The sequence below is a fragment of the Electrona antarctica genome (assembly GCF_951216825.1).
Source record: "Electrona antarctica genome assembly, chromosome: 22".
NCBI lineage: Eukaryota > Metazoa > Chordata > Actinopteri > Myctophiformes > Myctophidae > Electrona > Electrona antarctica.
In genome coordinates, this window is record NC_136805.1 from 4441530 (window position 1) to 4453478 (window position 11949).

The 11949-nt window shown below is 47.4% G+C and overlaps 1 protein-coding gene across 1 annotated transcript; it reads right to left on the reverse strand.

The window, feature by feature from the left end:
- Positions 1–5459: 5459 nt before the first annotated feature.
- LOC306914770 (kelch domain-containing protein 3-like) lies at positions 5460–6707 on the reverse strand (the record flags this gene model as incomplete). Its single annotated transcript, XM_079491963.1, has 1 exon — positions 5460–6707. One exon carries the CDS (start codon positions 6705–6707, stop codon positions 5460–5462), a length of 1248 nt encoding a protein of 415 aa, XP_079348089.1.
- Positions 6708–11949: the final 5242 nt, after the last annotated feature.

Genomic DNA, 11949 nt, shown 5'->3' on the forward strand with positions numbered 1-11949 from the left:
ACATTTTAGTCACCTGGAATGTAGCCTGGGGTCCACCTATGCTTTCTATGGCATAGGCGGCCCCCGGCAGGATCCGCCGGGAGAATCTAGATGCAGCTGCGCGGCATGAGACTAATTAATTAGAGCGATAGAGAGTGTGTGTGTGTGTGTGTGTGTGCGTCAATTTAACAAAGGTGCAGCCGATCAGAAATCAGCAGAGTGATCGACGTTTGCGCTACTCTATGCCGAATAGAGCGTCGCAGTCCCGCCCCCTGTCATGACGACGCCAGGCCCAGGAAATGAATCCCAATGCATTTCAAAAAGTATTTATTTAAAGACGGTTACGCCGCGGACAAAGCCAACTCCAGTCGTGACAAATCGTGACAATAAACACAATATTTTGGACCAAACAAACAATTACAAAGAAGAAAAACAACAAAAGAAGTGTTTTTCTACTTTCTAATTCTTTGTTTGGCCCAAAACATTGTGTTTATTGTCATGATTTGTCACGACAAGAGTTGGCTTTGTCCGCGGCGTAACCGTCTTTAAATAAATACTTTCTGAAAAGTCTATAAGGAAAATGAACGGAGAATCATTTCCTGGGCCCTGGTAGGGGGAGGGACTGCGACGCTCTATTGAAGTGGACTCTGTCCCAGACTTTTCTTTTTCTCCCTGGAAATAAAAACGTCTGGGTTTCCGAGGCTACCTGGACTGTGTTAGCGCTGCGACGTGTTGTGAGCTTGTAGTTTGGTATAGGTGGTAGTGAGTCTGTTCAGGTGGTAGTGAGTCTGCAGGTTGTGAGCTTGTAGTTTGGTATAGGTGGTAGTGAGTCTGACGTGTTGTGAGCTTGTAGTTTGGTATAGGTGGTAGTGAGTCTGACGTGTTGTGAGCTTGTAGTTTGGTATAGGTGGTAGTGAGTCTGACGTGTTGTGAGCTTGTAGTTTGGTATAGGTGGTAGTGAGTCTGACGTGTTGTGAGCTTGTAGTTTGGTATAGGTGGTAGTGAGTCTGACGTGTTGTGAGCTTGTAGTTTGGTATAGGTGGTAGTGAGTCTGACGTGTTGTGAGCTTGTAGTTTGGTATAGGTGGTAGTGAGTCTGACGTGTTGTGAGCTTGTAGTTTGGTATAGGTGGTAGTGATTCTGCAGGTTTGATTGCAATCAGGAAGTGCATTCCATAGTTTTGGAGCCAGAAGAGAGGGAAGTAAATCAGTGTTGATTTTGACAGCAAATTTTAGTTTTAGTTTTAGTCATAGTATCATGAATAGTTTTCATTTAGTTTTAGTCACCTGGAATGTCACCTGGAATGTCTTAGTGTTAGTCTAGTTTTAGTCGACTAAATATCATACGATTTTAGTCGACTAAATCTACAGTTGATTTAGTCGACTAAATTGTATTTTGGTGGGCCTTGATGCTGTCGTAATGACTGATTTTACACTTGCTGAAAATAGCCGATCTACAAGCTCACAGCGGGTCGCGCGCCACCGACTGGCGCGCTACGAGCTTTTTTTTTGGAATATATATTCTTTCAGAGAAAATGTTTATTTTATTTCGGTGTCAGGCCTTAAGTGTGCCCGGATCTGCATTTTTTCTACTGACAATGAGCAGCTGAAAACACACTGTACAGTACATGTTCAAGGAGATCTGTCTGAGGACAGTAATTCATGCAGGAACAGTCCTACCCGTCTGAGTTCCGAGGCCCATTAAGTGTCATGGCAACCAGAAAGTCAGTGCATTTTAACATTGGCATATTCTCATAATCAGATAACGTCCTGTACTTTTTTATTGCCCATTAGAATTAGCATGAAATGGAAATGTCTCTCTTGGCTCGACGCTCTCTCTTTCCCAGCACGATACATTTATCTCAAACTTTTCTGGGAAAACAGTCCATCAGAAAGTATTGAATTTAAAATAGGTTGGTTCTACATAAGCTCTACATCAGGGGCTCTCGGGATCGTATCTATATTCATATCACAACCCGTTTTAACCCAATTTGGGCGGGAACCCCTTTTGGTGTTTTAAACATTGTGTTATAATTTAGCTATTGAAAAATAGCAGATCTACAGGCTCATAGCGCGCCACCGAGTGGCGCGCTACGAGCTTGTAGGTCTGCTATTTTTGAAAAATCGTGAAAATATTTATTTCAGAAAACTGGAGGATTTAGAAGATTTTTCTATAATTTTGAGGTCAGGCCTAAATGGCTTAACCTGAACGTTAATCCTAATCGCTTTTGGTGCATGCGAGTGCTTTTGGGGGGTGGGGGGGGGGGGGGGGGGGGGACGACGACGACGACATTATTTCTATTTTCCAATGCTTTATACTTGTCCTCTACGTCTACAACATCTGAGAGACCAGACCAGCTTTTATACTTATTTAGTCCAGTACAATTATTTGAAAGGTTCAGTTACAAGTTACGTTGTAGGATTTGGACTACTAGATTTTCAAATCTAGTCCCATATTGAGCCAATCAGAGCAATGGTCGCCAAATTAGGGTATATTAAATTGACCTTTTTTTCAGTTTTCGAAAATATGAGTACTTTTACTCACTGCAGGTTATTTCTTTAATTTACGGAACGTATATTTTGATATCAATAGTTTTGTACTTTCAATCAAGTTTGCTTTTTTGACTTTTTAATTATGACAATAAAATTACGCGAATAAATGTTTGGTAAAAGGACATAATGTACAAACTAGGTGTATACATGATACTGTAGTAGGATACAATGTAGCATCTTAGACCGTAAAGATAAGCCACTCTCACACTGCAGTCCTATAATGTGCACTGATGGAACACGCTGTTTCCATCAGAAGCTATTATTATTATTATAGTATAAGTATTATCCCATTTTGACCTGAGATCAGATTCTATAAATGTCTTCTACATCCTGACAGTTTTCTGAAAAAGCTATGTTTCTATGTCAGTCGTTCTTCGATTTTTCAAAAATAGCAGACCTACAAGCTCGTAGCGCTATGAGCTTGTAGATCTGCTATTTTTCAATAGCTAAAGCATAACATAATGCTTAAAACACCAAAAGGGGTTCCCACCCAAAATGGGTTCAGCACGTTCACAGCACGCAGTCGTTTACATGTTTATCCTCGTAGGTGTCGGGACAAAACTGGCATATATGTTGTCTTGTATGGCGCCTCTGAGACACCTGTGCATACCAGATGTTTCTGTTGTCTTGTATGGCACCTCTGAGACACCTGTGCATACCAGATGTATCTGTTGTCTTGTATGGCACCTCTGAGACACCTGTGCATACCAGATGTTTCTGTTGTCTTGTATGGCACCTCTGAGACACCTATGCATACCAGATGTATCTGTTGTCTTGTATGGCGCCTCTGAGACACCTGTGCATACCAGATGTTTCTGTTGTCTTGTATGGCGCCTCTGAGACACCTATAGCATACCAGATGTTTCTGTTGTCTTGTATGGCGCCTCTGAGACACCTACGCATACCAGATGTTTCTGTAGATATGTAAAATAAATCACTCAGTCTGAAGTAACTCCACTCAATATGTATTCAACTATGTTCTGTGTCCTTTATATACTGTATATTTTCATTGCATTTGTGAAAACAGTTAGGGCCGATTCATATTCAATGATTTTGGCTCGTCAGAAATTTTCAGTAGCACCGAAGAGCCGACTTTAGGACGGTACCCGCCCCCCCCGAACCTCAAATGACGTCACATTGTAGGCTCTACAGAGCCGAACCGACTTTTATTCGGCTCTAAAATCTAGTCTAGTTGGCTTTGTCACTAGGGTGCGGGTCAAGTCGTGTGCGCTCCTGCGGCCGGCGGGCCCCACCACAGGCCGGCGGGAGGCTGCCATATACTTTGTCCTGCTGAAATAAAGACCCTCACACCAAATGGGTTCCATTTGAACACAGTAAGAAAAAAAAAGGTCAATTTAATATAGGCCTACCATTGCTCTGAACGGCTCAATATGGGACTAGATTTGAAAATCTAGTAGTCCAAACCTACGAGGTAACTTGTAACTGAACCTTTCAAATAATTGTACTGGACTAAAAAGGTATAAAAGCTGGTCTGGTCTCTCAGATCTTGTAGAGGACAAGTATAAAGCATCGGAACATAGAAATAATGTCTCCTTGTTACCAACCCCCCTGATGGACTGTCTGGTCTCTCAGATCTTGTAGAGGACAAGTATAAAGCATCGGAACATAGAAACAATGTCTCCTTGTTACCAACCCCCTGATGGACTGTTTTCCCAGACAAGTTTTAGATCAATGTATCGTGCTGGGAAAGAGTGCGCTGAACCAAAAGAGACATTTCCATTTCATGCTAATTCTAATGGGGCAAATACAACATTGGGGAACCATTAGAGCTAGTTGGACTCCTAATGCGTCATCCTCATTCTGGAGAAAACCTGGAGACTTGACATTCAGTATTAAAGAGGGTGTTCTGATCAGAATAAGAACATTATAATGGTGTTTTAAAACAGAACATCTAGTCTTTGCCACGGACACATGTTGATGACCCCTGGTCATCACAGCGCATTACACACACACTCACGCACACACGCGCGCACACACACGCACGCACGCACGCACGCACGCACGCACGCACGCACGCACGCACGCACGCACACACACACACACACACACACACACACACACACACACACGCACACGCACACGCACACGCACACGCACACGCACACGCACACACACGCGCACACACACACACACGAAAGGACTGCACAATGAAGACAAAAGCATTTCCACTCTTTCATATGGCTCAGTAAATATGAATTAAGACTTGTCAAATTGTTATACTAATGAACAGATACATTATGTTCATGAAGAAATTAATACATTAACAAATAATAGAGTAGAAAATAAAACAAATAAAAGCAATGTGTAAATGTAAAGGTAAATAAAATGCTTGGCCTTCTAGGATCACTATATCCATCGTTCGCATAATGTCTTGTTGAAATATTTCACTTCAATAATTTTATAATAATAAAAAATCACACCCGTGTGAAGTGAGGGGTGCTCTTATCATCGCACATCATCATACGTCATCTCGTTCCGGCCAATCAAAATTTGCGTCCTCCTCACCTTCGTCTTCAATGTTTGTGTTTACACAAACACTCAAAAGTGGCCATTCATTGCCAATGGCATTTACTGTTTACTATGATGGACATAGGAGGGGCTAGTGCCCCTCAAACATCAGTGTGAAGTGAGGGGGCGGTGCTCTCATCATACATCATCACATTCCGGCCAATCACAATTGGCGTCAGTCCTCACTTCTTATCCTCGATTCCGTGCTCAGCCAATCAAATCATCGCTATGGGGTACACACGTGCACACCCAAAGCTGGGAATAGGAGGCGCTAGCGCCCCTCAAAAAAGTCAAAAGGTCTGCTTCGTAGACATGTCATAGGTGACTGTTGTCACAAGTCGGTCATACCTGGTCCGAGGTCCATATTGGATCCGAGTTTGATTCGAAGAGAGTCTTCCTTTCAGAGCGGTGGCTTTTCCTTTTCCATATGGATCCCGATGTCCACGTACCTTCCAATTTTCCTTCCCATCTTCAGCTTCAAGATGTTCAGCCATCCGCTGTTCTGCCCCGGATGCGCGAGACCCAGGACCTTCCGTCTGGCGAAGAGTATTTCGAGCGGTTCACGTGCCTTTGCAGTGCAGGGCTTAGGCTTACCGCCGGTTTTCTTGGTCATGGCTACCAGTTCCGACCTGATGTTGTGCGGAAGCCCCGACAGCTTCAGGTTGTTCCTGTTCACTGCTAGTTTGCATAACGTCTTCAGGCTAGGACTTAAGTCCAAGATAAACAGGTTATCGGCCGGTATGGACTTGTGACCTTGGTCGGATACTTTGTATCCCCCGAAGAGGACGATGCGGTCTCCCACCATGCAACAGCACATGTAATACATCCGAGACGGGCCTTTGCCCTTGACCTCGACCTTCTTCCAGGAGAAGGTCTCCGGGTCGAACCTCCACAGGTCGTTGAAGGTCCGGTCCCAGTTGCAGCCGCCGAATATGTACAGCTCGCCGTTGTAGGCGAAGGCCGAATGACCCCAGCGTCCTTTTGGGGAAAAGTGCGCCGACGTCGTCGTGCTCAGCCAGCAGTCGGTCTCCGTGTCAAACACTCGGACGGCGCTGCTGTAGCTCTCGTCCCCGTAGCCCCCGAACACGAACATGTGCGTCCCGATGACGGTGGCCGTGTGACCCTGCAGCGACGCGGGCGGCGGAGTGCCACTCGTTTTAATCGCGGACCAAGCCATCGCGGTCGTGTCCAACTTGTAGATGACGTTGGTGTACCTCTGCTGGGTGTATCCTCCGTAGATGTACATGGTGGTCCCGAGCGCGCAGGCCGAGTGGTCACGCCTCTCCATCGGCGTCGTCCCGGAGACCCTGGGTCTGGACCACCGGTGCGTGTGGACGTCGAAGGCGTAAAGCTCGTCGCTGTACTCCCACAGGTTGTTGTTGGCGCAGCCGTACCCTCCCCAGATGTAGATGGCGTCCTCTATCAGCACCGCCGTGTGGTCGTAGCACCGGGGAGGAACTTCAACGGGACGTTTCCCTCGTCTGTTCGGCACCGGGGGCAGCTTGATCCAGTATAAAGAGACCACGTTGAAGATGTGCACCTCGATCTGATTCACGTCGTCGCCCGTGCCGGACTCTCCGAGGAAGTAGATCTGGTTCCTGACCGCCACAGCAGCATGGTTTCCTCCTTTCGGTCCTCCGGCGCACATTTCACAAACCTGGCTGCGATGCCGGCCCGGGATCACCGGAGTCTTCCGTATAAACAACTGGACTTCCTTCCTGTCAAGAACAGACGCTCACGACGCGTCGCAAAAGTCGATGCGTAACGGCATGCCCAAAATATGGGACAGTCGAGCGTGTTAAAAACACCAATGTCGTCAGAATGGGTTGCCGTCGCGTCTGCTGACGCTTACATTGGTACGGTGGCACAAACGTTGCGCGAAGGTTGGCCAATCCGTACAGCCGACGGGTTGGGTGGGCCAATCAGGAGAGTGGATTGCCTACTGCTCTCCCGAATATGGCAAATCGATAGCCGTAAGAACCCCCGGCGAGACGATCTGTTCAGATCAGTGGTTTTCAAAGTGGGGTCCAAGGACCCCTCAGGGTCTCTGGAGGGGGTTACAGGCCCAAGGACCCCTCAGGGTCTCTGGAGGGGGTTACAGGCCCAAGGACCCCTCAGGGTTTATGGAGGGGGTTACAGGCCCAAGGACCCCTCAGGGTTTCTGGAGGGGGTTACAGGCCCATGGACCCCTCACGGTTTCTAGAGGGGGTTACAGGCCCAGGGACCCCTCAGGGTTTATGGAGGGGGTTACAGGCCCAAGGACCCCTCAGGGTTTCTGGGGGGGGTTACAGGCCCAAGGACCCCTCAGGGTTTATGGAGGGGGTTACAGGCCCAGGGACCCCTCAGGGTTTATGGAGGGGGTCACAGGCCCAAGGACCCCTCAGGGTTTCTGGCCCAAGGACCCCTCAGGGTTTATGGAGGGGGTCACAGGCCCAGGGACCCCTCAGGGTTTCTGGCCCAAGGACCCCTCAGGGTTTATGGAGGGGGTCACAGGCCCAAGGACCCCTCAGGGTTTATGGAGGGGGTTACAGGCCCCAAGGACCCCTCAGGGTTTATGGAGGGGGTTACAGGCCCAAGGACCCCTCAGGGTTTATGGAGGGGGTTACAGGCCCAGGGACCCCTCAGGGTTTATGGAGGGGGTTACAGGCCCAAGGACCCCTCAGGGTTTCTGGAGGGGGTTACAGGCCCAAGGACCCCTCAGGGTTTCTGGGGGGGGTTACAGGCCCAAGGACCCCTCAGGGTTTCTGGAGGGGGTTACAGGCCCAAGGACCCCTCAGGGTTTCTGGGGGGGGTTACAGGCCCAAGGACCCCTCAGGGTTTCTGGAGGGGGTTACAGGCCCAAGGACCCCTCAGGGTTTCTGGAGGGGGTTACAGGCCCAAGGACCCCTCAGGGTTTCTGGAGGGGGTTACAGGCCCAGGGACCCCTCAGGGTTTCTGGAGGGGGTTACAGGCCCAAGGACCCCTCAGGGTTTCTGGAGGGGGTTACAGGCCCAAGGACCCCTCAGGGTTTCTGGAGGGGGTTACAGGCCCAAGGACCCCTCAGGGTTTCTGGAGGGGGGGGGGGGGGGGGTCACAGGCCCAAGGACCCCTCAGGGTTTCTGGAGGGGGTTACAGGCCTGTGACTTTGAGAAAAGGAGAAAAGAAATCACACCTGTGTGAAATGAGGGGGTGATTATCATTTAACCATGATACAATGTTTTAACAAAAACATTCAATATATTTATATTATATGAATTATAATGTTCCCTTAATGTCAATGGTGTTTAATGTTTTGATGTTTAATTTACGTCAAATTTAGCGGAATTATCAGCTTATCATACATCTTCAATACATCATCATGCATCATCTCATACTGGCCATTGGCCAATCAGAATGCCTGTCTGCCTGGCACTGGGAGCCTGTCTGCCTGGCGTTGGGAGCCTGTCTGCCTAGCGTTGGGAGCCTGTCTGCCTAGCTTGTGCTCTGGCTGCGTTGTGGAGAGGAGGAGGAGGAGGAGGAGGGGCAGCTGTTGATGATGATTTACAATGCAAGTTCAACGACTGTAATTTGCATTGTCTTTGTGAGCCAAACGTATTTTGTGAATGAAATGGAAGACTGTGGTTGTACTGGTCAGCTCCCAGTGACTAACAGTATTAGACTGTGTTTGTACACACACACACACACACACACACACACACACACACACACACACACACACACACACAGCGAGGCGTTTGTCGTTCCTTACGGCCGGATCGTGAGCAGGCATTAACGAGACAGGAAGTCTGACAGAACACACGCTGTTAGCTCATCAGTACAAAGAGAGAGAGAGAGAGAGAGAGAGAGAGGGAGGAATGAATGAATGAATGAACCAATGTGTTGCAGAAAGTGTTCCCTCTCTGTGTCAGCTAATCGGTGACCATTATACCAGGTCAATAATGACCATTACACATGTTCTGATTGGCTGAGAGGGCATTGGAATGAGTGCCCTATATGTCACCACAGTAACGGCATGGGGGTGGGGGTCCCCGACAAAATGACCCAATCGCCAGTAGCCAAACCGAGCTTGACCACTTTACCTCTGCGTCATCCGACCGTCTGAAAGCAGCAGGAGCTGGAGTTGAGTTGATCAAGTGCTTCATTTGGCACTTCACTTGCACCCCCCCCTGATCACTGACGTGTTCAGTGAATCATTTCCTTTTACACTCTCTCCTCCCACCCACCCACCTGTATGGACTGGTTGACTTCCTGTTCCATTCATGCAAAAACAGGAGGGGATGAGGCAGGCAGGCAATCAGACAGATTGTGTGTGCGTGCGTGCGTGCGTGCGTGCGTGCGTGCGTGCGTGCGTGCGTGCGTGCGTGCGTGCGTGCGTGCGTGCGTGCTGCGTGCGTGCGTGAGCGTACTAGGCCTATCTCACAGCCCGCTTTCCACGCCCCCTTCCGGTAGCTAGTGGTGTCATTTAACATTAGCATTTACACGTTTTTTTCTCTGGAGAATCTAAGTACATTTCCTAATGTAAAAATGTGACAGACCAATATTATTATGAAGCAAACAAGATGGTAAATCAGCTCGAACAGATAGAACAAACCTTACCTTGAGAAAACAAAAGTGTCTATGGAGTGACGTCACACTATCACCACTAGCTCCGAAAGGGGGCGTGGTTAAGGGGGCGGGGAAATTCTGTGAGATAGGCCTCTTACGTAACAGCTGCTATTTTGAAAGAAATCTTGGCGCTGATTGCGTTAATGCTACAAACCCACTGTGTAGTTTTGTTTGGTGGACCCTGTTGTAAACAAGTGTAATGCTTTACGGTGTCGTCCACTCACAGTTTTTGTATTTGTACTTGAAATGTAGGCCCACTGTAATTATGTAAACTGTTAATAAATCAATCAATCAATCAATCAGTCAATCAATCAATCAGTCAATCAATATCTTTTGCATCTGCCCGTGGGAACGCAGCATAACGTTGTGGCAGAGTAGAAACGTCTGTAGCCCCACATCCCCCCCCCCCCCCCCCCGCGCCAGTGTGTGCGCACCTAGCTCCTTTGAGGACTAGCCCAAAATAATAATAATAATAATAAAGTGCCCCCCTGCCTGTGAGGCCACTTACCTTGGGTTTGGTATTGATGGAAAGGGAAAAGGCAATATGGATCGGGACCAACCAAACAATAGCAGTATAGTGCACTGCTCATCCAAACTCCTTCAGGCAGGTGATGCTGCATGGTCCCAAAGCACTGATATGAAAGAGCACTTTTTAATTTTTTGGGAGGGCGGGGGGGGGGGGGGGGGGGGTGTTGTTTTTTGTTGTTGTCCCATTTTATTGCAATCACGAGTGATGCTTCAAGCTTAACCCATTTTGACCTGAGATCAGATTTTAAAAATGTCGTCTACATCCTGACAGTTTTCTGAAAAAGCTATGTTTCTATGTCAGTCGTTCTTCGATTTTTCAAAAATAGCAGACCTACAAGCTCGTAGCGCGCCACTCGGTGGCGCGCTATGAGCTTGTAGATCTGCTATTTTTCAATAGCTAAAGCATAACATAATACTAACACCAAAAGGGGTTCCCGTCCAACATGGCTTAAGGATGCCGGCTGCGTTCGCTCAGTCGTTCATGATGGAGACAAGTCACCGAATGCTGGGTCTGGGATCAGATGATAATAATAATAATAATAATAATAATAATAAAGCTTTATTTATATAGCACCTTTTCAAGAACAAGGTCTCAAAGTGCTTAACAACAAAAGGAACACAATAAAGAACACAATGATAATAGCAAAACATTGGATAACAGAAAGTGTGTGTGTGTGTGTGTGTGTGTGTGTGTGTGTGTGTGTGTGTGTGTGTGTGTGTGTGTGTGTGTGTGTGTGTGTGTGTGTGTGTGTGTGTGTGTGTGTGATGAATGGAGGTGGTGTGTCTGCACATCATCTCTATCCGTTTGCATAATATTTGCATAATGTTTGTTTAGCCTGTTTTGTTTTTTAATGCGAAGCACATTGAGTCCATCTGTTAAGGAACGTGTTGTGCTGCTAATGAACTCAAAATGGACAAGTGAGAATCCTTGAGGGTTTTTTCAGCTCGGCATTTAAAATGTATCTTTCTTTCTCTGAATCCTTTCTCAGTTTGAGATGTTTGATCGTAACCGGGTTGTTACTAAATCATCGCTATACCTCGTGGTTACAATACCGATTTAGCCTCCGGCTCATTTCAGGGTGAATCTTAATTGGGGTCTTCAAAATGTTAAGACCCGAGGCTCATTCTACAAATGCCTTCTCAATCAGTTTATCAGATTATTCAAAACCTTTTCAACCTATGAATAGATATGAATAGCGCTGCCTGCTGTGGTCCTTTGCAGTTGTGAACTGAAAACAGGTGCTCGTTGGCGAGGGTTCAAACATGGAGAGATAAAAAGAAGTCCAAGGCATTCTGTTCCAGTCATAGTGAAAGAAGCCTTTAGTGTAACGGCATGGCAAAGATCATTAAAATAGACCAACGCGTTTGGGCTATAACTGCCTTCGTCAGGGTCCCATGGGACTTTCATTTCAAGGACCCCCAGGTTTGACCTGAATTAGGCTACGGCCCCCCATTTAATCTCTGGGACCCCCATGTGTATTGTAAAATCAAAGTTAATTTAACTCTGAGAGTGTACACATGGAACCAAATGGACCCTATAACTCTGAGTTTACAGACCCATAAAGGTCCATTTTGTTCCTAATTATCATTTAGCTGGGGACCCCCTGGAACTCTCTCAAGGACCCTTAGGGGTCCCCGGACCCCACTTTGGGAACCACTGCTTTAGGGAGGCATCCTAGCCGGATGCCCGAACCACCTAAGCTGGCTCCTTACCGAGCGAAGAAGCAGCGGCTCTACTCCGAGTCTCTCTCGCGTGAACTTCTGAACTGACCTTCTCA